This window comes from Bemisia tabaci, chromosome 2 (genome assembly GCF_918797505.1).
Source record: "Bemisia tabaci chromosome 2, PGI_BMITA_v3".
Taxonomy (NCBI): Eukaryota; Metazoa; Arthropoda; class Insecta; order Hemiptera; family Aleyrodidae; genus Bemisia; species Bemisia tabaci.
Genome location: NC_092794.1, coordinates 44985107 through 45012420, shown reverse-complemented (window position 1 = coordinate 45012420; position 27314 = coordinate 44985107). Strand labels below are relative to the sequence as shown.

Below are 27314 nucleotides of genomic sequence, written 5' to 3'. Positions count from 1 at the left end.
CAATAAATGCAGTGTGAGAGTGTCGAACCAACGCAAATATGCCACTCCGGACACCTTATGCTGCAAGAGCTTTTAAAACCAGATCACCTAAATCCAACGAGCCACGCAGGCGTTGCCGAAATTTTTTTTTTTTTCTTTTTCAGTGTAACGCTGCATGCTGGGTATGTTGGTGGTCATTGCGTATTTTTGTAAAATCGCGGTTGTTGGTGAATGCAAAGGACGAAAAGCAAGAAAAACTGAATATTTTTTAAGTTAATAAAAACATGTTAATTCTATATGAGTTTTATCAAATTCATTTCTTTCTACTACTTGACTTTTGAAAGTTTTCATTATTAAAATTTGAATGTATTTAAGTAAAAATTGGATACAAGATAGGTAACTTTGAATACAATTTATTCATCTATGAACAGATAATTAAAAATTGATTTTATCTGAAATCAAAAACGTTGTTTATTTCCATTTTTTCATACTGGAATATTAAATTGTTAAATGATATTTATATATTATAATTTATATTGTGTATAAAGATAAAAAAGAGAGAAAAATAAAGAAATAAATAAAAAGGCAATCATTTGAAGGATCTTATGAAAAAGTTGTTTTTCAAATGGAAAGGCATTTTTTGAAGACTAGCAACTTTGTACACCCGTGAATTTTTTTATTAAGAGCACAAGAATTCCGAGATCTGAATCAAGGTGTAAATTTTAAATAAGTTAAATTTTCATGATATAAATGCTACGCCAAAAATTGCTGAATCAAGAACAACGAACGGAAACACACGGGGAATCAAACTTCATTTTAAAAAACCTATAACTTAGGTTCTCATGCCCCATACCGAACTTCTACGTTTATCAGGTAACATAATGGGCCTGTTGCAAACTTTTGCTAGAGCAAAAATAAGAGTTGTTTCTTATAGATAATGCCTCAAAAATCACGATGAGCGCATCGGCAAAGTCTGAAATGCACTCATAACTTCACAGTCTGCGTAAGAAATTTGCGGTTTTTTGAGCTTCCCGCTTCAAAAGCGATACTACGGCACAGGTGAACATTTTGTAAGAGGAGTCGTTCCATCGTCGGCAATACTCATCATGGCCGACGCCAATCCGCCAAAACACGTGTGATGGGACGAGATAATACCTGAACTGGGTTGGACCAGATAACAATCGGCGTGTTTTAACGTTCATGTTTTCCACGCCCGAATTGATTGACCTTGAACTCTCCTCGAATTACGCGCGGAACTGCGCGCAAGTGTCGGCCATGATGAATATCGCCGACGATGGAGCGACTCCTCTAACAAAATGTTCACCTGTGCCGTAGTATCGTTTTTGAAGCGGGAAGCGTAAAAAAACGCAAATTTCTTACGCAGATTGTGAAGTTATGAGTGCATTTCAGACTTTGCCGATGCGCTCATCGTGATTTTTGAGGCATTATCTATAAGAAACAACTCTTATTTTTGCTCTAGCAAAAGTTTGCAACAGGCCCATTTCTAGGTCGCAGAGATGGAATTTCGGTTCAGATGAAAAAAACCTTCAGAATAAAATATGATTTTGATTAGAATAGATTTGCAGACATTTTCTGGGCAAATCTCAGCATAGCGACTAGAAATATTAGTTACCTGAACCTGAACCGCAGTTTTTACAACTAAAAACTTAGAAAGTAAACCTGAAAGTTTGGTGCGCCACAAGAACCAAAGTTAGATTTTTTTTTACATTTTTTTTCTTCACGTCTATTCACTCCGCAACATCCTTATAGCGATCAATTTAAATCTATTACCGCGAATAAAATGACTAATTTCGACTTAAATGACAACGCGGGGCTTGCCTTGAAAAGAGCGTTTGATGCATTGATAAGACAAAGAGTGTGTTCGATCGGGCCCTCTCTACTGCAGATCGCAGCACTGCATCATTTGCGAATGCAATTAATCAGTTATAATGGTTTCAAATGCTATGCATGGGCCATGTACCCTTTCCTTTGGTGAAATAATCCAGACCGAGGACTTTAATAAACTTGACACACCCGTGATGTGGTTTGTGGAAACAGCCCGGCCGGTAGTGCTAAGCAAAGGAGTCCAAGTAGAACTTTCTGTGATACGTGCTGAGGGCGTGTTCTTAGGTGACGAGCGGCTCAAATCGAAAGTGCGAATAGATGGTTTTGTTAACTCCGTACAACTGCATCGGCCTTATCGATCGATGAACCCTATCAGAGAGTGACATTTTTTACACATCGATAGAAACTTGAGGCTGACCTAGAGCCCCCGGCAAATATTGCGGCAAGCCTTAGAGCTGCATTGAAGCAATGGAGAATTTGCACTCAAAAATTGTATTGCTTCATCTGAAAGTGCCTAATAAGCTGAGTTCGCAGTATTTTTCATAATTTTTTTCTGACATGAGAAATTGGAGAAAAATTGATTTAAAAGTGAGAAAATTCGCCGCCTTGTGACGTCATCTGGCGGCATTTCCCATTTAAACACATGTATTTTAGCAGAATCGGTTATTTTGTCATATCTCCTCTAATAATTATTCAATTTATGAATCAAGGGTAACTTCGTGTTCAGTTCACTCAGTAGATTCCTGTTCAACACGAAATTCATCAAATTTCAGACCCTTGCAAATTCTCCAATCTGATTGAATTTCAGTTTGAAAAAAAATGTATCTCCTTTCATTTAAAAAAAAGATACATTATTAATATGGGTGATATTTCATTGCTCCTGTGACGCAAGGGCGTATCTAAAATTCCACGCGAGACGTATTGTTCATATAACTTCACACTTTCCGCGGCTCATCTGGAAATTGATATGCGCCCTTACGTTACAGAAGCGACGATATGGTTAGGATGATTCATGACAGAGGAACAAAGATATGTGACAATTTAGCGTTTCGTGATGTTGTTTTTTCCGAGGAATCTGATTGTTTATATATTCAATTAATATTCGGAGAATCTTCCAAAATTTTCTTTTGAGCTCAAGATACCAGCAATAAATTAAACAAGATGAAATAGAAAGAAACTATACGTCGAACAAACTGAGGGATCGGGAAAGAAGTTTGAAGATGTATTCCTCCAAAAGAGTGAATATTAAATACCTAAAGTTCAACGCTGATCTTCACATTCACAACATTTTTCCTTGACTTTGAATTCTTGACAGGAGAGAGTGAGTAGCCAGTTGAGCTAAAAACTGCTCCTGACTCATTTTTTTCCGACTAAAGGGACATTTTTTTTCTGTTTGAATGTATTTCACTCAAGGCGCCCTAATTCGCCGCAAAAATCGGCAACCGAAGAAGTTACAACGATTTGTCACAGTAATTCGATCGCATTTCCTTCGACAGATTATTGCACCGTCTTCGGTCACCGACCTGCGCGCTTTAAGTGTAATGCCTTAATAACTGCACGGATTTAAGAAAAATGGGCTTAACTACATTACACCTAGTCTAATTTCCTCTTGCGTTTCATTTTTCAACAGAAAATTAAGGAATATATGGACGGATTTAACTGAAATTAGCCAAATTGTATCTCACGTTTCACATAATTGTCTCTCGTGCTCTGTTTTTTCAACAGAGAACTGAACCACTTAACGCCTTTGAACTTTCTGTGATTTTACCTTAAGTTATGAAATATACACTCACAAAATTTCAAGTTTCTGTGTTGCTTTCTTTTTTGTTTGACAATTAAATATCTGAGAAAATTTGAGCAAAGCTGATGCAGTTAGGTTAATTTTGGTTGAATCCGTCCATATTTACTTGAAATTTTCCTGGTAATCGAAGGGAAATTCACGGAGAGTTGCATTGAGTTATTTAACTTATTGTTGGAAGAATGAAACGAGAAAGAAAAACAGGTTACGTCATCTTAAGTTCACAAAGGAAGCTTAACATTGGTGTGAGTGGTCCTGATACAGAGACTTTAACGCAGATGTAGAAAAGTAGCGACGAAAATTGCATTGATGCTGGTTTGCAAGATCAGCACCTACTGCGAGAGACCAATTTCTTTTTTATTCATTGAATGAATAGAATACCTATCGTCTAGTCAACTGCATTTATCAAGGAGAATCAAATTCAACCCAAGAATAAAACGTTTCCCTGAATTCCTTGTTTTGTTGAAGAAATACCCGTTGCTTCTCGGAAATAATACGCAAAAGGAAAATGAGTCAAACAATTAAGAATCTTGAGATCAACTCCTATAAACAAAATATAAACGTTAGCAATTACTCTGGTGTAATATTGAAAATTAAATCTGAGAAGGATATAGGCATCATAAAATGCTGTTGGGCTGATTTTGTATAAACGTATATAATTCTGTCCGCTCCGTGAGCACTGATTTACAAATCGATTACATTTTGCAAAAAGGAACCATTATTTTTGGCCCATTTTAGAAACAACATACATGCTATTGGTTTCCCAATGCAGATATGTGATTTTATGGGAGAGCCAGAGATAGTGGTTCCTTACTGCAAAATGTAATCCAAATATACCAAATCTATATCGAAGCAACCAGCACGGAGCATATTTCAATAGCACGATGAATATTATGCATTGTCTCACACCTAACTGTCTAAATATTGCGTGTGTCCCTGCTGCTATTTAACGTACCAAGTCCTCATGACACTCCAGTTTTTTTTTAGCAGATCATGAAATTGCAAAAGTCATTGCTCTCTTATGACTTCTCGAGTGCGATGAAATTCACGGCATAAATTACTCACCTAACTGTTGCGGATGCGATCCTAATACGGTACATTACCAACACTTTTCAACGCTACGCTTGCCCGCAATCAATCTCAAATCCTGGGAATAAATCAAAGGAGCAGAATCGGGGACCGCCACAAACACCGAGCGCTCTGCTCAAAGGTATCCGAGATGACTCACAACAATAAGACTGAGTGCGTAATTTACGAGGGCTGAAAAAGTTTTGGTAGCGAATCTTCACATCAAGTTGACTGTTGAAATGTTCACGTTAATCATCGTCCATTTTTGTGCAAACTCGGTGATCGAGAAGGAGGCGTGACATTCTCTGAAAATTTGTGTTTGCGTTCATCGGATCGCACCAAAGAGAAACTAGAAGGAACCGTGGTGAGGAGGAGCTAACTCCTCCCCCCCCCCCCCCGATTCGATTAGACCCTTTCAACAGGACCTTTTAAAGGTGTATTTTGAGCAATAACTGCGTTACGATCTTGTCACGTAGAGATTTTATTTCAACAGATTTAACGGAAAAAATTGTACTTATAACGTCTAAGTTTCATAAATTTTCTCAAGGGAGCCCCATTGGGACTGTTTGAATCAAAGGTCTCCGTGTTTTTGAAGTTCCATCCATTTTTGAAGTTGAATTAAGAATTTAAAATATTAAAACAATTTTCCCTCTTAAGACACTATTTTTAAGGTTCAACTTTGCCTTTCAAGTACTTCTGAAATTATTAAATAAAATAAAACGGGTAATGATATTTCAATTAATTTTCAGCAAACATCTGGGACAGTTCAAAAATGTTTCGTATAACGTATATTATAAGGTGAAAACATTTACGAATTTTACTTCTCCTTTACTTTAGCTAAAGTATAGAAACTTAGCCTCATCTTCCTGTAGCTTGTATCTCTTTACAAGCTCCAAATATACGGTCACAAAGGTGTTAATACTTTGAATTTTTGCCATCAGGTGAGGAACAAATGTCTTTGGCATGGGTAATGAACAGTTTCCTTGGAAACTGCGGAAACATCAATAAAAAACGACAGAATTCTTTTCTTAAAGGGGCATGTATTTTTCCCTTTCGAGAACGATGGTAACAAAAACAGTAGAGATTCGCGGAAAACAAAATCTACATCTAGAAAAGAGACGGAGGTAGGGTGGTGAGGAGGTGTAACTTCAGTCAGACTGCGGACATCACAATAAGCAATAAAACTTGCTTAACACCGGAGAGGATCAGAGGAGTGTTAACTTAATATAAGTCAGAGTTAGGTGGGAGGGGAGAGAATTAGTAGACGTAGTTTGAGTGAGGGGAGGAGAAGGAGGTAGAGGCGATGCCGACAGCGGGGCTGTAGGCGGGGGCGGCGTAGCGGGCTACGGGGGCGGCGGCGTAGGGGTGGGCGTAGCCTCCGTAGGCGACGGGGGCGGCAGCGTAGGCGGCGCGGAAGGCGGGTGCTGCGGCGTAGGCTGGGGCGGCGTAGGCGGGGGCAGCGTAGGCGGGAGCGGCGTAGGCGGGGGCGGCGTAAGCGACGGGGCGAGCGGCGGCGACGGCTACTGGGGCGACGGCGGGGGCGGCGACGGTGCGGGCGGCAACGACGGCAGGGGCGGCGGCAGCTGGGGCTGGTGCGACTGGGGTGCCGCTCTTGGAGACGACTGCGTTGAATCCGTTGACGGAGTCGGCGGTGTAGTCGACGGTCCTGAGGGTGCCGTCAGCTTCGACGAGGCTGTAGGATCCGGTGACGGTGTCTCCGTTGCGGGACTCGCGCTGGCTCTTGGAGTCACCGGTGACGGCGTCGTTGATGGAGTACTCGAAGTTGTACGATGGGTTCGGGTCGTAGGGCTCTGGGTCGGCGGCTCTGGGGATGGCGGCGGGGGCGGCGTAGGCCAGGGGGCGGGCAGCCACGGCTACGGGGGCCACTGGGGCGGCCACGGGGGAGTAGGCGGCGTACGGGGCAGCCGGGTAGGCGGTGTACTGAGGGGCGGCCTGCATGCATCCCAGGGTGGCGAGGAGGGTGACGGCGGAGAGAACCTGTGCAACAAAAATTGAATTATAAATGGGACATCCAAAAAGTATTGGGTAAAATGTCAATTGTGTCAAATTAATTTTAGTTGACACTGCAGAGAAAGACATGTGCATTGAAAGACGTAAATAAGAGCCTGGTTTTATACTTTCTGGGATAAGAACCCTTTAGGAAAGCGTCCGACTTTCTTTAACTAGTGTTAGCAACTTATTAGAGATATAAGACGACGACTATGTCAAGAATAATTTGAACGTATTGATGCTGAAAAGAACTATGTTGCACGCAAACTCTGTGCACATAGTTCTTCTTAGCATAAATATGTCCATTTGTGACCCTACGTTTTAAAATTATGAGAATTATGTTGACGTTGAAGAATATGTCAATTGTTGAAGAGTTGCAAAAACTTTTGAAATTGATACCGCGAAAAAGAAAAACTCAAAGTTACTTTTTGCAGGGCAAAATCTTCTTCAAAATTGGAGAAAATTCACCGACAATAAGGCAACTTTTATCAAAGCTCCCCATTTATCAATGCAATAATAAATCCTTCCCTGAAGTTTTATCTGAAAATTCCTGATGCGAGGGGCTAGGGAGTTAGACACCGATTGAAAATAATTGAAAGGGTTAAGTACTACCCCTGGAATATTTAGCTGGTTCTCACAATCAGGAAAAGATACTCGTTGCCGGCCGACCCGCTAGTTTCATGTTTTGTCGTATTTTCCTACTTGCACTATCTTAGACTGGGATAGAGATGGATTAATGGTTAAGTTCCTGTCAAAGCTCCAACAGCTTGCGTGTCATGAATTACAGCTGAGTGGAAGCTGCGGGAAGCGCAGCCGTGAGTAATGAGCCGTGCGTGTGCGCACAGGTCAGCGGAGATGCCGAAATTATGCTCCTTACTTTGAGTCAAAAGGAAATAACTTCATTTCCCCAGAAGGAACAGAGGAAACGGAAGAGGTGAAACTTTGGCGTGAGATGAAAAAGAGGGGCATGGAATCACAAAATAATATGCGATGAGAAGGCAAACGATTGGGGAAAATTAAATGGACTGCATTTTGCAACGAGGAACCACTTTTTTTGGCTCATCCCTTGAGGAAACAAAATGGTGCATTATGTTGTTTCTGAAATGAGCCGGAAATTAAGGTTCCTTTTTGCAATGTGTAGTCCAAGTTCTCAGCCGTTACATGTTGCTCAACGATCGACCAGTGAGCAATTGCAAGTTTTCGGCTGAGTTCAAACTTCGAAAGTAAAAGCCCCCTTCATTGACATTTAAGATGGAAGGATTTCTATCAGATCAATATCGAACAGCAGGATAGAAACTTCAAAAGCCAATTATAGAGTCAAAAACGCTAGCAGCCATCAACTTTACGAAAATGTTCACTACCAAGTGAACTACAAGAAAAAGCTTTTTGACGTAGGGCGACGTCTTTTTTTAATTTGCGAAACTAGATATGAATTTCATTTTGGGATAAGGAACCACTATCTCTGGCTCCCCATAAGAGCACATACCTGCATAAGGAAACCGATGGCAAGAATGTTGTTTCTAAAATGGGACAGAAATAGTGGGTCCTTATTGCAAGCGGCAGATGATAACTACTAATAGCAGCCGCTGATGACGTCTTTTGAGGATCGAGTACGTCTGGATTCAGGAATTATTCCGATCAATCCGAATTTTGGACGAATTAGCTAAATTTTTTTCCTCTCTTCTTTTTTAAATCAATTAATTAACTGAGTTGCTGTCCGCCCAAGATATGAAATATGTCTTTATCGATTAATGAAAAGTTTAATCCCGACGAAACTACAAGTATTTTTAATTTTTCTCAGTGCACCCACCCACGCCTGCGTTCCAACGATTAGCTGACAACACTGCAAAGGAGGAAAACGCCGGGCAGAGAGTATAGCACCGTTGCAATTCGAATTAGATTTGTGTCCCACAAAATTGTATTATCATCCGACTCATATTTCAGACGATCTGGGATCCTCCTTAACCGGAGTAAAGAGATGTTACATAAGTTGTCATTAACTACCTATGGGCTGCTCTCTACGTTTCATAAGTCAGATTCCGTGCTGATGACGCCTAAACAGCCCCGCGAAGAAAACCGCTGCGAAATGTTTTCAAAGAAACCATCATTGATCGATTGAATTAGTTTTGCATGCATGAGTTAACATTAAATTTTGAAGTTAAAAAAATTGATTAATTTTACTAAATTGATAAACATTTAGTTTAAAAATGGCATTAATTTGTCAAATTGCAATTAACGTCAATGCATTCAATCTGGAAGATAAATAATTAATCTGTGGAACGATTATTCAAAAATCGACTCTAAAAGGACAAGAAAAACTCTCATAGATTATTACACTAAGGCAATTAATTAAACAATTCCAACGAAATCACTTCAGAGTTTTATTGATATGGAGAGAAACGCAATTTATGGAGACTAGAAATTTGGAGATGACCTAGAAAATAAACTATTTTATTTTCCTTTTTTTATTGGACAAATTTGTATCGGGGTAAATGTTTCTTTTTTTTCTTTAATGAAAAGTCTAATCGAATGAAATAATTTTTTAAAACTCGAATTGACTTTTTTTTATTCAAAGAAAATGAAATATGTAAACGATGGCAAAGTATAATTGATTTGAATACAGGAAAAAACTCATTTGAATTAAACATTTATCGCCCTCACAAAATTGCTTAAAAAAAAAAAAAAAAAAAAAAAAAAAAAAAAAAAAAATCCTTAAAAGGTTTTCTTTGAATGAGAGAGAATTTTGTGTTCATGTGAAAAGGCTTCTTAACCATTTATTCAGTGCATCGTCAGCGACACTCAAGGCTGCAAACCGACTTTAGTGACGTCATTTTGGATTGAAAATGTTCCTTGTTCAGTAAGGATGGAAATTTTAAGGTCATTTTTTTAAAAGCATCTCGATTTAAAATACTCTTCAAATTTTAATTTAGAAAAGGGTCCTACATTAGCGTCATAGAAAGGCAATTCCAAGTCTATAGAGTATTAATTGGCTTTGAAGTGTGGACTACTTAACTGGGCGAATGTCACTCACTGAGCAATTGTGACATGCGCGCGGGTGGGTAAAAGCTTGATAAGCTTAAAATTGCAACATTGAGACACGACAATTTTTTGGCAAAGTGTAATGGCCAACAGTTCTTGACAGCCAGCCAGGAAAATAATCAAAGATGAGCACCAGATAGCGCTGGCGTGTGTATGAATAAAAACAACCAGATTGTGAATACAATTGAAACGGCAAAAACCACGGTGCAAAGCTCCATGGGCTGAGAAGAAAAAGAAGGAGGGCATCAAGAAGAAGACACAAAATTATACTAAACTGTTGAGGGATTTAATTTCGATAAAATTGAAGAAAATTTAATGAGTCAAGATTACGACAGTAACTGGTTCGTGTTAAGTGCAGCATAACCGACACTAATAGTCTTATGTATGAGGAATAGAAAATTGATTACAAAAGATACATTTTATGGAGGATTACGAATATTTAGCGGTTTCCAATTTTAGAAATTTTACGGACAGGCGATATCTTAAGGTCAACTGGACATGTGACATTTTTTGAGATGACCCCATGAGGAAAATTTTGACATAATTCATTAAACTTTGGTAGCACTAAATTAAGGCTGGAAAATTTTCTTTGGTATGAGGTTCCGTGAATAAGTTTTAAATTAACCTATTTCACTTTTACATTATTAACATACAAATTATTTAGGATCTGGCTTTTCATAATCGTGTTTTATATTAGCCTGCTTATTTTCCTCGCTCGCCGGATGTCTTGAAGAAAAGACGATGGGTCATCTCGATTATGAGAGATCGATAGAAGAAGGGAGCCCGACTGGCTCATAAAATTGTATTTTATGAGCTTGTCTATGACTAATATTAAGATTTTCCAAAGGACAAATATCTATCTCGAATTTTCAGTTGATCTAGCTTTGATTTACATTGTTAATCTACACAAATCGTCGCTCCTCCAACGTGGGAGCGCTCTCTATTTCGACAAAAGCCCTGTGCTACGTATAACTGATCGTAAGTATTTCGGGGCTACAGTGAATATATAGATGTGCCCCTACTTCTGTAGAGCAACGAAATACTACTAATCTAAGCTGTGGGACAGTAAAGTTTATTTTGTCCTGATTTTTTTCAAAGTATTTTTCCTTATGAAACAGTAAAAAAGATTAGCAGAGACAATATGGAATATTTTTCTTCGAAAGAAAGAAGCAAATGAAAATATATATAATCTTAAATTTATGTACGTAATTCACGGAAAAACAGGTTTACTGGTTTTCCGTGCGTTATTGTCGCGACCCGTTCTTTTTTTGTGCAAAAAAATTGGTATCAACGTTGAGAGATATGTATTTTGTTTTTACAGCTGTTTACGTAATAATTAAATGACGGTGAGCTTGCATTCAATAGCGTCTCTACATTTTCCACGATTTTTGTTTATTCAAATCGGGGCACTCATCAAACAAACAAAAAAGGACATCTGAAAGAACGCACTCATTTTCAGTTTGATGTGCTTTCCGGATAAACATCGAATTTCATTGTCACCTCTCTGAACTTCTGCAAAAAGAACTTCCTGCTATGTTATCGTCGTAGCAAACGAACATTGGCTCGGGGGTCTAAAGGGTTGGCTAAGGTAAAAATACTTCTGTTTTTTACTTTATGTGACACCTCGCGAAGCGCTTCATGCGTTGTGCGTTACGGGGAAAAAGCGTCAGGGTTTGTCCCCTAAAACTGTGTTACTACCCCAATTTGTTGGATGATCTGGAAATTCCCACTTAAATATGGTGGTAATGAAACTCAAGTTAGGGTAGTACCGCAACATTTGGGTTACCATCCTAAGTTATTGGGGTCCTTTAATACTCCGTACATAGGGACAAAAAAGGCTCTCATGGGTCTCCGCCCTTTGAAATCAAGGTGAAGTCCCGATTAAAAACATCGCAACACTGGCTTCGGGGGCCCACTAAAGTTCCGAGTAATCGAAGCTGATGACTGGCGCCCTGCCTCCGTTGCGTTGGGGCCTTTGAAATGGACGCTTTTCTGTCAAACGGAACTATGAGCATCATGACGTGAGCCCTGTTACGAATATATTCTTATGGGTCTCAGGGCTCATGTCTTGATGCACATAGTTCCGTTCGACAGAAATACGTCCAAATGACGCTCAGATCTTGGCGAAGATGGAAGAACCGCCCTGAATTTTAAAAGTGCAGCGCGGGACTGTGGCATGGTAATTACAGCGGAGGCACGTAATGCTGCCGCAATAGCGAAGAGAGCGCTAAGTGGATTTCTATATGAGCCATAGTTAGCACACGCCTTTATGCGTCTCAAGGTCCATCCAAGCACGCACTTACTGCTTTTTTCGCTATCACGGCAGAATGGAACCCGCGTTCGTCGCTACAATGGGCTCGAAAAGAGAGCGCTTTGAGCCGGCTGACAGGGTCCCCGTTTATATAATGGCTGACGCGTGTGATTTTAATTGATACGCCTGGTTCAATATTTGCAATGACATAAGCCCTGCTTAAACCGGGAGACTGCGGGAGACGGATTGTAAAGCTGGCATCGGCTCTGATGGAAATAGGTTGGCTTAAAGGTTAAAGGTTAGAGGTCTGGAATTCTTGATTTTTGTGATCCACTCGTGGAGGAAAATGTTTCTGATTGGCTCAAAATTTCATGAAAAAGAAAATAGTAAGTTGGGATTTTCTGGCCAACGTGCGTTGAAAATCAGCATAAAGCTGAAAATCTCAATACAGAGGGAACAAGCTTATATGTGCACAATTTTCCCTCAAAGAGATACGCTGTTTGGTGCAACAGAGTTTTGGGGGAAAATTGAGCTCATATGAGCTTTTTCCCTCTGAATCGAGATTGTCAGCTTTATGCTGATTTTTAATGCACGTTGGCTAAAAAAATTCAACTTGCAGATCCGTGCGTCTGCCGCAATCAGTTTGTGAAAAATAAAATCTTGAAGTTTCAGGTGAGATATCTCATGAAATTTCAAAAATTCATGTAAGATATTGAAAAATACCGGCTCCTTTTCATGTTTCGCGAAAAGTAAAAATTGCGACTTTCTTCTATTTTTTGTTTGAATGCGGGTAGCATACTCAAGTCCCCGAAATATATGAAACATTTCACAGCCTCGTGAAATTTCATGAAATATTTCACTGAAATTGTCAATCTATCTTTCTTTCTCACGTTCCATGCGACCCTGGTTTACAGCACTTAGAAGAAGGGTTCCAAAAGGTAATCCCGATAAGTTGCAATTTGATCAGAGAACGTATCACAATTTGATCGATGTCGCTTTATTGCAAAATAGTACGTTAAAAAATTGCGATTTCATCGACTAAATTTATAATAAAGTCGTGATTTTATCGATTGCGATTTTTTGCAATGTTATCCAAAAACAAAATGTGATAAATTGGGATAAAATGTCGATTGCATCGAAGGTAATTTCATAGAGACAAGATTGCGACAAAACAGAGGATAATTGCTCAGATATTGATAATGCTAATGATTTTGTTGCCAAAAAATCGTGATTTTTTCGTTGAAAAATGCTTCGTGGGTCGATTCTATATTCAATTGATCAAAAGATGGTTTCTTGATTTTAGAACATTACTTCAGAATTTCCGAGCTTCACATCGCGGTATAGAGCGTCAGGTATTTGTACTCAAACTTTGACAAAGAAACACTTTGAAATAACTTTGCAAGTACGTCCCGACGGAATATCGCAAATCGTTTCCCATTTCGATTTGTTAAAAATTCATTCGAGGCTTAGGTTCAAAACTATTTCAAAATTCTCTCGGTCAAATTTTGAACACGAACACCTGGCATACTACACTTTGATGTGACGCTTGGTAAGTGATCTGTGCTCGCAAGTGCCCGAGAGAGCCACTTTAATAATTTACTTCTCGAACTTCATTCTGACACTACCGCAATTCTCGATCTGTTTCTTTTACATAAATCAGAGTCCAATTGGGACGGCGAGAATTCCGCTTGTCTCAAAAGCAATCCGCCCAGGAAATTATTAGCAGGTCGTTCTTGTAGGTAACTATGGAGAAATTTTTCTTCGAGCTTTTGATACATTAAAGCGCGAACGAGTAATTTTTTGAGGAAAAATAGAAGAAGGAGAGAGTCAAAATACATTCGAAGTTGGTGAACATGTTAATTTAAAAGATACTTTTTGAGGTTTAAAAGAGCCTAGCTCAAAGCAACATCGTAAAAATTTATACTGAATGCACACAGATTATTTCATTGTTTTGGCCGACTTCAAAGTTTGTTAAAAAGGAGAGGAAACGAAAACCACTCAGACACAACATTACTTGGGACGAAAGCGTTCATTTGTTCTAGTTTTTTTAGAGCCAATATATTTATCTAATAAATTTTTGGAGATGGAAAAAATTTGGAACGGTTCTTCATAGTGAAATTTTAAAAAATGATAAAATACATGTATTACAGACACGCGGCACTGGCTTTTTGCCTCATTGAAAAGTGAAAAGTATTAAAAAAGAGTCTTGAACACTGATGCATGACAAAATGCCCTAAATGCATGTAGAATCTCAATTAATTTAGATGAAAACGCACGGATTTCAGTGCCCAAAGCCTCTGGTACCGCAGATAGCGGCCGGTTTTTCTTGCTATCCGAGCGTTAAAGTCACTACTGTAAATCGTGCAGTCGCATAATGCGCTGATAGCTTATTGACCGATGAAGCTAGAAAACCTGTACCTGAATTTGCGATGTTTAAAATTTCTTAGAATATATTTTATTATTATTTTTATCTTAAAAAGAAAACTAATATGACAGCCACTTTCATTTTCCTTTTTTTTTAACGGTGGGATTTTTGTTCTACTTTTTTACACGACTGTGCGTCCGTTAGGACTTATGTGTCCCCAGAAGAAATTTTGATTTACCAAAATCGGGGTATAAATAGCTGAGATCAAGAACAGTTTTTCACTCATTAAAAAATGTTCAAAGGCAAGTCTAAGGGAATACTTCGGTACGTTTTATATTAAAAAGATATAACACATAGTCGGAGTTGTTTAAACGGAGATGTGTCCACTCTTTTTAAGTATTATCAAGTCCGCTCTTTTAAAGTATTATCAAGAAGTTTTATTTTTCGCATCAACGATGGAACTGCAAAAACGCGTCTCTCATTTGCGGCATTTCAAAATCATCGATGTCATTTTATTACGTCAAAGGAAACCGAATCATCAACACCACTGCTTGAAATTTCACCAAGTATTTTTCACACAGAAAACGAAATCAGGGAAGTTTTCAAGATACTATTATCTGTCCATTTGGAACAAACACAGTGAAGACAAAGTCAACAAGGCCGCAAACCAAGATTCGCGTTTTCGCATTTTCACCGTCGACATCATGAAAAGCAAACGTTTCAAGAAATTTGAAGAGAAACTAATCAAAAAACAGGCTTTTCTAGTTTCACGAAGTCGCGATAAAATCGGAACGATTGAAAATAATTGCGTGCACTCAATCGATGGAAAACCTCGGGGAAACGTCAGGAGATCGGAAAACGCGAAGACCGAGCGGTAAATTTTCCGAAAGTGTAAAAAAATTACGAAAAACAACAGGGAAATCTGATAAATAGAGCACCAAGAATCACTGAGAAAAACCACGTGAGATGTGTACTGAGCGGTTACCTTAACGAAAGCCATGGCTGGTTGATTGGGGCGAAGGATGTGCAAAGAGGAAGACACAACGAGCGACTAATGCTCTGTGGGATGAAGACTGTGGCTTATATACTCAAGATGACACCGAGGCATCGGGGGATGAGCAGCTCCAAGACCCCCCCCCCCCTCCCCCGCCTGAACATCCACTAAAAAGCCGGCTAAGCAACCCGCAATGCACGGACCGGATCTAGTTTCGGTGACCTTTGCGTAGCTGAAATTTTTCACGCTCCGCAGGCGAGACTACCCGGGTTCGATCTTGCTCCCATTCTTGTGCAGCCGCCGTTTGATCGCATTTTATGGTGTGCTCGGGGAAAAATGCTGAGGTTAGCCGAAAATAGGTTTTTTCGTTGATTCAGCGTAGTTTTTGTGATAAAATGTTAGACTGCCAAACCTTCCTTATTTATTGAGATCGTGACGGATTAAAAACGAATAACCTTATCAAACACTGGAAAAAAAATAGAGTCCTGACTCTTAAAAACATCGACAAGAAAAAATACTCTTGATTCAATCGGATTTTTGCTTAAATCAAGAACCAAGCCTATTAATTTGAGCGGATTTCCTTTTGATTTAAGCAAAAATCCGATTGAATCGAGAGTATTTTTTCTTGTCAATGTTTCCAAGAGTCTGGACTCAAGATCCAATGTGTGTTTTTTTTCCAGTGAATTTTGACGTGTAATTTTGCGATAATTGTTTATCTTGATAATTGTGGATTCGGTTTCCATTCTAGCACAACCCGCCTTTAATGAAATTTGATTGTGTGCGGGGAAAAAAATTTTGAGCCATAGTGTTAAGCATAAGCGACCAAAATGTTTTGATAGAATTCGTTTGGTCCAAGTAACTAAAAGTTAAATCGTTACACCTTTCTTTTCTGTTAAAAATATGTAAAGAGCGTGTGATAAATTAAAACCGAATAACCGTATTAAAGTTTGATGTATCGTTTCGCGAAAATTTTTAAAGTTGATAATCGTAAGTTCGCTTACTTAAATCTTTCATTTGACGAAGTGACCATCACTGTCCCGAGACGAGAGACGCGTATTTTGTACCTAATTCTCGTCAATTTAATTTTTGCTGAATAATAAATTCAACTTGATCTAGTCCAATTTTTAGGGTGCTTAATCCAACAGCCAACTTCATCTTCTTTAGAGCATTATTGACAGAAACTTCAGCATAAATATTAGAAATATTTTGAATTAGTTTAACTCTCTTTAAACTTTATGAAAAATGAGATCATATTATTATGCAAAGCATCAATCTTAGATTTTTCTTTTTGGAGCATGAGCGTTTAGATTTCTTTTAATTTGCAATTTTTACTTTGAAAAGACAAACGGTCAGCTTATTGAACTTAACCGTCTCATATTTGACTTTTTTATTCAAATTACTGAATGCAGGTGAGATGGTTACATTTCAACACGCAAGATTAGTTAGCGCATTATTAGTTAGCAAATTATTTTTTTACGAATAATACTAAAACAAAAAAGGCCCAAAAACTTATTCTTGTTTGTAGAAAGATGAATCTAATCCAGATAAAAAAAGTTTTATTATCTCTCTCTTTTATCCTTACAAATTTGAACCTTAGCATTATTCCACCAATTTTTTTATATGTATAAAACTGACAGCCTGCAGTGATAGAGATATATCACAAAAAATATTTTTGATTTATTATTGAAACCATGCATACCTATGAATTCATCGATGTTTCTTTAGTTTCAGTAAGAAGTCTCTCAAAAAGGTTTTTTCCTGCTTTTCTTTTTCATTTTCTTCGGTCGTTCCTTGTATGAAAAACAAAGTCTTATCCCATATTTAGGAGAATGTCAACCGACTCAGCGTGCATTCAAGTACACGATTTTGAGTAAGCACATTTCCTATTACTTATACATCTGTCAACATATTCATTCTTAAATCTTTAAAAGTTCCCTGTGAAGTTCAAAATACATCGGGTATTTAAGACTAAGAGAATTTGACACGTTTTTTGTTTTGTTGTACTAAGTATCGGAAATTTTCCAAACATCAAATCAGACACGCTCTAAGATTGATGAGAATACAACCTTTGAGTCCTTCAGTTTTAAACATGGTTTCACATTTGCAATTTCATTTTTTTGGTCTCGGACCAATTCCTAGTATTTCATGGCTTTTAATTAATTTTTAAAAATATGTTTCTGATCAAATTGATTGAATGAAAAATTGTGAGCAATTGCGAGAACCAACCCACGTTAAGTTGAAACTGAGAAAAAGAGGTTTCAAGTTTTTCTCCTCCGTGAGGCTCAATCTAAAAAGTATACTTAAACCCCCCTTTGTACAAAACAATTTTAGTTGTTAGACTTTCAGTTTTGTGCGGAAGAATATGTGCGGGTTGTGGAACTCAAAATTATCTTAGCTCAATTCTTTCGAAAATTTGGGTTTGTTCCTTTCTGATAAACTCGGTCCATTTGAAACTTTGAGTTTAATCAGGGAATGTAATGGTCATTCCAGCGATAAGATTAGAACCTTGGGCTTATTGGCAGTCAATTTAATCCATACCTATTTTCATACTGAAAAAAAAAATCAATAAGGGAGTAAATGAAATACTATACAACACTGAAAAAAAATCTCGGTGTATTTACTATGAAAAGGGTAAAATTACCAAGAATTCAGGGTTCTATTTGATCTCAGTTTTTTCTTGGTAAAATTACCATTTATGGAATTGGTAATTTTACCGAGAAATCTCGTTAAAATATTGACTTTCTCGGTAATTTTACTGGACCCCGGTAAAAACGCCAATATTTTTTATCGATCGTGGTAGAATTACCGTGATAAAATGGCAAAGTTACCGGGAATTGATTACCAATAAAAGTGGTATTCTTACCTGTAAAAACAGTATTAATACCGGTTTTTAGGTAAGCTTACCAGTCTGTCTTGGTAAAATTACCATTAATTGGTAAAAAAAAGTGAGATGGTAACGGTACCAACGGACCTTGGTAAAAACGCCGAGAATTTTTTTTTCAGTGAACGTCCTGAATCGCCAGAATCGAGGTAAACGCTTTTTTTATTGCAACATCAGTAGTCTGCGAGTATTTCAGACTTGACAGTTGCATCGTCACAAAAAGGAGCCATTAAGCATCTTTAGAGTTGCGATCGTAATCAAAATTAATGCGAACGGAAAATCAACTCTTCGAGTGGCCGTGGAGACTAGCCCGGTCCGGCGACCCACGCTAACGCACTCACTGAAAATTAGGGAGAAAAACCTAATGCACGCATAATCAAACGCCCATTATAGTGGGCACCTAAGACTTGGATTTGATTTCGTCCTGAGTCAAAACGCATTCATCGATTTTGATGGCGGCTCCTTGATGAGTCTTTAATTTATTGGGAGTGACCGTTGCCCGTTGCCCGTTGCACCACGCTCCTCTTCAAAGTTCAAAAACTCCGCTCTTAATCACTAACTTAATTCCGCGCGTGGCAAACGAGATCTGGATTTGACCCTGGGTTACGGGTTAAGTTCGGTACGTGGTTATTATGAAGCGGGTTCAGGATCACAGGTCTAAATGTTACATTTGTTCAGCGTTTTATGCAATAACTCTATTTCTGTACACAAATGTCGTGCTATTTTCTGCGAAAGAGAAAAAATCCGGTCCCTATTGGACACAATTTTTTTTGGATTCGTGTAATTTAGGTTCTCGGTCATAGAAATCGCACTTTGGTTCAGGTGACTAAAATTTGGCTACAATGCACCCAAAACTTCGGTAAAAGAATATTTTATCGCCTGGTTTGTATCAGGAGACACGTTAATTACATGAAATAGGCCTGACCTTTTCCTTAGTTTTTCATTAAATAATAGAGAAATCCTGAGAGAGAACATTATTTTTTTCCTAGAGTTGATGGCTTATTGAAGACTAGGCTCGACCCTCCCCACCCGCGTCGTAAATTCCTGTAAGGCAAGTGTTCCTCGTCCTTGAGTGGCTTACCTGATACTTGAACGGCCCCTGAAGTTCAATTTTATTTTAAAACTGAATTTTGTTTGCATGGATGCTTCATTCGGCATAATGACCGAACAGCTTGTAAGGTATGATTATGTCAACAGGATGACGGAGGAAAGATTGCCGAAGAAGTTGCTTGATTTTTGCTCCTTCGATGAAGCGAAGGGGACTCCCAGTGAAAGGCTGCCGATGTGGGGTTATAAATGAAATGAAGAAGTGCAAACTCCAGGGGTTTTACATGAAATGAAGAAGTGCAAACTCCGGGGTTTTAAATGAAATGAAGAAGTGCAAACTCCCTGAAGGACTTCGGGAGAACACGGTGCTGTGGTGGTTAGGTGTCGCAGAGTGTCGGAGAGCTCTAAGAGAGTGGCTGCATGTTATGTATAAACTAGAGGGCTCCGCCCCCTGGCCGCTCCGCGGCCCAACCCCCTCGTAGATTCTGTCAATTCATATTGAGAACATCACATTCATTATCAATTTAGCTGTGTTTGATGTGTTTGGTGTGAAGCCCCCAAAGTGTTTGGTGTATTTGATGTGATTGGTCTGTTCGATGTGTTTAACGTGTTTGATTTGCTTGATATGTTTTGTGTGTTTCATGTGTTTGGTGTGTTTTGTGTTTGGTTTGTGTGTTCATGTGTTTGGTGTGTTTTTTGTGTTTGGTGTGTTTGGTCTGTTCGATGTGTTTAACGTGTTTGATTTGCTTGATATGTTTTGTGTGTTCCATGTGTTTGGTGTGTTTTTTGTGTTTGGTGTGTTTGGTGTGTTTGATGCGTTTAATGTGTTTGATGTGTTTGGTGTGTTTGGTGTGTTTGGTGGCTCTTTCCTCAGAGTTGTTACCGCTGGGGAGGATGATAATAATAAATTACTATAAGCGGCAACTCTGTGAGATAGTGGATTACTCGATGGGTAATTAAATTAGCGGAGCGCATCTGCTCGTGAATGAATGAGAATCGTTGACCGAGCGAATAAGTCACTGCGCACGCAGCTCGCACAGCTCACACCCATGGTGATCATCAACGTTACAATGTGCAAAGATGCGTGCAGCTTGGCATCACACTTGTCACCCGAGGTGGTCATTCATTCATAACGAGCTATCAGGGACTCGCTAAACCCTCCGAACCGGCACACAGTGGATCGAGTCAATTAGAAAGGTCGACATGAAATTTTCGACTAAAACTGCAAATTTTGGTGTTTATTTCGTCACATTTTGCATCTCAATGGATGCTTTAGCTAGAAAATTTTACGAGGAAACCAAAAGAACCACTTTTAGAACCTCAAAGTTTTGTATAAACGAAGTTATATACGCGTTTAAAGTTTTCAATATTTTGTCCGACCGCCCCTATTGACTCGATCTACTGTGCGGCATTAAACGCATCACAGTTGCAACGATCTGCAACGCGAGCCAGTTTAGAGCATTCCGAAGTTATGCAGTGGCGTGGCGTGTATCGATTGTTGTGCCATTTAAAATTACGGTAAAGAATCGATTTTTAAGGTGTTCGCTGCGAAACCCCTGTTTATCGATCCTTTTCCATAGGTTTTAAATGGCATAGCGATCGATATATCGCAAAGTACGCCACGCCACTGCAGCTATACTGACTATCGTGTTGAGGAAAAACGTCGTATGAACTTTCAGGCGTTGCCAAATTTTCTTTGACAAAACGCAAATTTTCTGGTCAACTTATGAATATTTTCTTCCCAGTTTTTCAGATAATTTTGTTCGCAATTTCACCTGAAGATTCTGAGAATGTAAAGAAAGAAAATATTCATAACTTTCCTCTAAAAAATAAACATTTTATGGAAGGAAATTTGGCAACTCTCAAATGTTCATACGGCGTTTTTCCTCACCACAGCAGTATACTTTTGCGGGCTGATTATTAAAATTGACAGATAAAGCGATAGACATAAAATACTGATGGGACGATTCTACTGATGGAAGCGGGTGGTTGCAACGGATAAAGGAGGTAAGAAATAGACTAAATAACGGCAATCAACAAAAGACCCTATAGTTAGTCCATCATTTTCCCCCTTAGTCTGTGAAAACGCCCGTTTCAACCAATAGGATCGCTTCATACTCTCTATGACTTCTTTGTCCATCGCTTTGTCTATCAATTTCATAATCAGTCCACGGGCCACGTATATAAACGCATTTGTCCAATGATGTTTAGGATATGTTTTTAAAACATCCCTGAAATCGATACGAAATTCGGAAACGTTTGTTTAAAACAGGGAACAACTGATGAAGCAGCTCAAAATTAACTTCGAAGCGTTTAAGGAAAAAAGTAAGGGTGGCATTTATGCGTTTAGAGAGGTTTTTCCGTAGAAGAGTAGCTATGATAAGACTCAAAAAAATGCAAAAAATTTAGTTAAAATATCTTGCAACATGAGGAAGATATAACACTACTCAAAAATCGAAAAATCTTTTTAAGGCGGAAATACATACACAAGATTTTGAATGACATTTATTTTCGTATTCTACGCCCGTGATCGGTACTCTTCAGTCTTCACACGGTCTCAGGTCTGGGTCCGACATCATGAAATAATGCAATAGAGTATTTTCTTCGGAAAATACACTATTTGAAGTGAAGAATGAGAATGAGATCCTCTGTCTCCGATCGCACGAGATTCTTGGCACCACGAAACGTGGTACAATCACGGAGGCGCTGACCTACAAGTCGTGATCTTAACCTTCCGGAGGCAAGAAGTGAGTCGTGTACGATATAGACTTGTTTCAGCCCCCCCCCCCCCCCCCCCATCCGTGAACGCCAGGGGTCCTCGTGTCCAGAGTTCAAGTGCAGCTTCATTATGCAAACATTTTCAGAATTCGTACCTGTTGCGTTCACATTACTTTGTGCCAGTGTCAATCTTCCCTTAATATTTAGCATGCCTCTTCATAAGGTCCTGTTCTCTGACACGAGCGATTGATCATCTTTACACTGAAAAAAAATTCTCGGCGTTTTTACCAAGGTCCGTTGGTACCTTCACCATCTCACTTTTTTTACCAAGACAGACTGGTAAGCCTACCTAAAAACCGGTATTTTTACTGTTTTTTCCGGGTAAGAATACCACTTTTATTGGTAATCAATTCCCGGTGACCGGCGACGGGCTAGTCTCCACGGCCACTCGAAGAGTTGATTTTCCGTTCGCATTAATTTTGATTACGATCGCAACTCAAAAGATGCTTAATGGCTCCTTTTTGTGACGATGCAACTGTCAAGTCTGAAATACTCGCAGACTACTGATGTTGCAATAAAAAAAGCGTTTACCTCGATTCTGGCGATTCAGGACGTTCACTGAAAAAAAATTCTCGGCGTTTTTACCAAGGTCCGTTGGTACCTTTACCATCTTACTTTTTTACCAAGACAGACTGGTAAGCTTACCTAAAAACCGGTATTAATACTGTTTTTACAGGTAAGAATACCACTTTTATTGGTAATCAATTCCCGGTAACTTTGCCATTTTATCACGGTAATTCTACCACGATCGATAAAAAATATTGGCGTTTTTACCGGGGTCCAGTAAAATTACCGAGAAAGTCAATATTTTAACGAGATTTCTTGGCAAAATTACCAATTCCATAAACGGCAATTTTACCAAGAAAAAACTGGGATCAAATAGAACCCTGAATTCTTGGTAATTTTACCCTTTTCTTAGTAAATACACCGAACTTTTTTTTTCAGTGTAATATTTGGCTCGATCCCTTCCTCCTGTCGCGAAGGGCGCAAAGGCTACCTGATCGCATGGGGCGCCAACCGTGGCAACACATTTTCTCGCATGTTTTCGGCTACTTAATAATTTCCCATGTTTAATCCTCTTCTTCTTTCCCCCGGGCTTCTCCTCCCTCTTTATTCTCGTCTTCTTTTTCTCCTCCTTCTTTTCTTCTTTTCCTTCTTCAGCCTCTCCTTCTTATTCTTTCCCTCGTTCATCAATTGAGGGAGGGGGGGGGGGGGGTTAATTGTTTGCGTGGGTGACAATTAACCCTCGCGACAGTCCTGCCATTAAGTATTAGGCTCCAATTAATTATCTAAAAGCTATTTAAAAAATCTTGAATTCCGTGCCTCGATCTTGTCAGTTACGTAAATGAGAATATTATCTAGTCATTTGCTTACGAGTGCTGGAAACTTGCTGTTTAACTGCGGTTTTAGAAATCATGGGGATTAAGCTGACGGAAAATTTAATGACGTGAAGTTCAAGTAGCTATGCTTGACATTTCACAGAATTCGGTAAAAGGAAAAATTTAAATGAGAGGCCACCGAGCACCAACATATCGAAGCAATGAATGACGCGATGACAGTGAAGTAGCTTACTTTCGTGGAACTTATTATTTCAGTATTTTTCCTGGCAGCTGGGGAGATGGTGATTAAAGAAGTAGTAATTGTTGGAAAAATAAACTCATGCATTATAGTTCAAGGTCGGAAAATGAGATTCCTGGATCCAGGATACGGCCAGAAATGAAAATTCGAACAATATTCAGTACGGTTGTTTCATGATAGAATAATTATTCTTTGCTTAAAAATAGTCCAAGATAATTTTCAAAAAAATGTCTCTTGTTCGTTCGTCATTTTCTCAGACAACACGACGGAACCTGACGAATTGCAAAGGTGCACAATTTACACGAACCATTTAATTATGTTTTTTTTTTCTTTTTATTGGGTTGCATCATGGTACTCACACTTTTCCTTTTTCGCCCGATGTATTTTCGGATGTCAACTGAAAACGTTGTTTTAAGTTTTAAATTGACGACCGAAAATTCATCGGGCGAAAAAGGAAAAATGTGAGAACCATTTAGTTTCTTCTCTGTGTCAACTATAACTTGTGTCCAAAGTTTTGCCGATTTTCGCATCTGGTACAAAGAAAAATTACTGAAATTTTCAGTTAAAATAGCCCAAGAGTTTTTGGGTAAGACAAGAATTTACGAGTAGAAATTCCGCAACGTTGAAATTGAGTTACGTTCTTTCGTGGGAGGTTGGGGGTGGGGGGAGGGGGGCGAGTTAAGACAGGCGATGCAAGCACTTTAAAACCGAATTGCTTTTGAGATACATATCGATTGATCGATACCAAGATGCAAGAAAAATGAATAATTTCCAATGCAAATAGACATCGCTGCCGAGGATCATTGGTCGCGAGCCGAGATAATGCCATTAAGTTTTCCTTTCAAGTATTCATGTAAAACGATTTGAATTTATTTGTAAAAATCTGTTTAAAAGCCATAATCCACCGTCGAATTCAAATGGGACGGTTGCATGATCCGGGAATTACCTGGAAATTCTTGTGCGCGTTCTGGCGAAAAACGCAGTTCAGAGCTTAAAAAACCCAAAACGGAATTTTAACCCCAAAAAAAGAGGCTTCAAATTACAGTGATGAAAAGTGCATTTCTTATTGACCTGATCTAATGACGTCACATGAAGCGACGACCTCGAGCTTTCAACCAAGTTTCTCCCAAATCAATCCCTTCTCCGTCCTTTATGAACAATGGAGGTCAAATATTTACATTTCTAATTAAGGAACTTTTTACAAATTTAAGGAAACATTTCCGTGAAAAAGAGCCTTATCTTCTGAGAAAAAATTGTCCTTAAGTTTTTCCAAAAACTTAGACCATGTTTTTATACGACCTTAGAATTTTTGTCATGGAACTTTAGGACTATACCCCTCAAAAATTAGAATTTCGAGGTCAAATTTGGGCCAAAATATCCAGTTTTTTTTCCTCCATGCATTACCAAAAAGTTTAGAAAAATTTTCGCTCGAAAGGTAAGGCCCCTTTTAACAGATCCGGTTAATTTTTTTCCGATTTATTTGGCAACCCGTCACGAATTAATTTTACTTTTGGACACTTCAAAAGTACAAAATTTACCTAAATATGCATTTTGCGACTCATCACACAAATTGAAGAGGTAGAGGGAAAATTTTGAAAGTATGGTAATGAGATCAGAGAGAGGAGAGAAAATTTTGGATCTTAGTCGTTGGTAAGTAGGCCCGATCACACAACTTGCATAAAGATGGCAACCTTGCACTAATTGCTTGATCTACTCATCTCACTACCGAGTATGAATTTCAAAGATGCTTGCTGAAAACATTACTAATAGCGTAAAACGATAACTTACCTTCACGTCTTTGAGATTGATTCATGCCGTTGGATGACTGTCTCCTAGGATCCATATCAGCTCCGTGGAAGAAGCTCATCATTGTGTTGAACTGAAAGTCACCTCGCGACGATATTTAAACACGCCGGCACAACAATGAAACATCAATATCGGCGAAAAATCAACGACCGGATTCTACGGATCGTCAGAAAGAAGCACTCATCTGCCGATTTACGATGCACACTGAAAAAAAAATTCTCGGCGTTTTTACCACGGTCCGTTGGTACCTTTACCATCTCACTTTTTTTTACCAATTATTGGTAATTTTACCAAGACAGGCTGGTAAGTTCACCTAAAAACCGGTATTTTTACTGTTTTTTCAGGTAAGAATACCACTTTTATTGGTAATCAATTCCCGGTAACTTTGTCATTTTATCTCGGTAATTCTACCACAGTCGATAAAAAATATTGGCGTTTTTACCAAGGTCCAGTAAAATTACCGAGAAATATCAGTAATTTTACCGAGAAATCTCGGTAAAATTACCAATTCCATAAATGGTAATTTTACCAAGAAAAAACTAGGATCAAATAGAACCCGAAATTCTTGGTAATTTTACCATTTTCTTAGTAAATACACCGAGATTTTTTTTTTTTTTCAGTGCAGGGTGCTCCGAAAAAATGTTTCGTTTTAGTTTAGGAGGAAACATTCTTGAAACTTTTTAGAGATTTAAGAGAGTGATGCAATTGCCAAAAGTCGATTAAAACGTTTCACGTCACGTGTGCGATACTGCGGGATCGCGAGTTGACGCGGAGTGTAGTCAGGTGACTCGCTTGAAATTACAAATCAATCGCTGACACGTAAAACCTCGTATCTCCTATTGCGGTGTTTCAAAACGTTCACTCCTATTTTATTTTTGCAGAGGGACAAGCAAATTTTGCGGCTTGAAATTTATACAGAATATTCTGCGAGAAGAAAAATCTAGGGAGTTTTCAAGAAATTATAGAGGAAATTGTCGGCTTTAAGTATTCTTAATCCGATTGGGACTATTTTCTTTTGGATTTTTTGTCTATTTTATTCAGGCCTTTCCTTCTCCGGTCTGCTGGGTATCGACCCATTTGTCAGAACTAGGTTTGATCAGTCAGCCATTTAGTCAGGCCTAGGTTTGACAAAAGAGACCTGGTCAAACCTAAGTTTGACTGAAAAATGGGGTTTCATCATGGCATATTGCTGGATCACTTTCATTGGAAAATTAAGTTTTGGTTAAGTTGGCTTCATCAACCTACTGAATTAGCATGGACCTGGGAACTTTGAACTATTCCAGATATTAAAACTTAACAGGCGAAGATATGCAAGTTTTAATAATTCTAAATCATTGGGGTTTTTGTAAATCGTATTCGCGGGTAATAAAGAAGAAATGAACTCGAGAAAAATATAAATAAAAAATCCGGAGAACCTAAAAAAAGCCAACCGCGAACGGACGAGACATAAAATATCTCTAAGAATTGGCACAGACAGCGTTAATTAAGAAAATATTTTTAATCAGCGCTGTAAAATCCGGAAAGACGGAAAATGTAGGCGCATATAATTGATGATAAGATTTAAAAATTACTCACGCGTCTAGTCATCTTACGACGCCAAAAATGATCCACACAGTCTTACCTGAAACAAAAAAAGGACAAAATTTTGAGTAAAATTGGCGTGCGTACATCATTAGCATCACAAGATAAAATCCTCTAGAAAACGATACTGACAAAAGACATGAATGAGCTCACAGTGCTTTTTGATAACATATTGAGACGCACTCTTGAGGGTTGGAATTAAAAGTTTTCACCGTTTACGATAACACAGGTAAAACATTTCAAAATCAATTGTTTTTCTAAATGTTTATTATTGCTTAGGAGGCAAACTTTCTT

General features: G+C 38.6%; 1 protein-coding gene across 2 annotated transcripts; it reads right to left on the bottom strand.

Moving 5' to 3' along the window:
* Positions 1 to 5710: 5710 nt before the first annotated feature.
* Positions 5711 to 25616, bottom strand: LOC109040101 (uncharacterized). 2 transcript variants are annotated; one of them, XM_072297387.1, is made up of 2 exons: positions 25422 to 25616; positions 5711 to 6688 (listed from the first exon to the last, which is right to left on the bottom strand). In XM_072297387.1, exon 2 carries the CDS (start codon positions 6647 to 6649, stop codon positions 5948 to 5950), a length of 702 nt encoding a protein of 233 aa, XP_072153488.1. In that variant the 5' UTR covers positions 6650 to 6688; positions 25422 to 25616; the 3' UTR covers positions 5711 to 5947. The 2 variants fall into 2 exon arrangements, with proteins under 2 accessions (XP_072153488.1, XP_018911448.2); XM_019055903.2 differs by lacking the exon at positions 25422 to 25616 and adding an exon at positions 15341 to 15430.
* Between the last annotated feature and the right edge of the window lie 1698 nt (positions 25617 to 27314).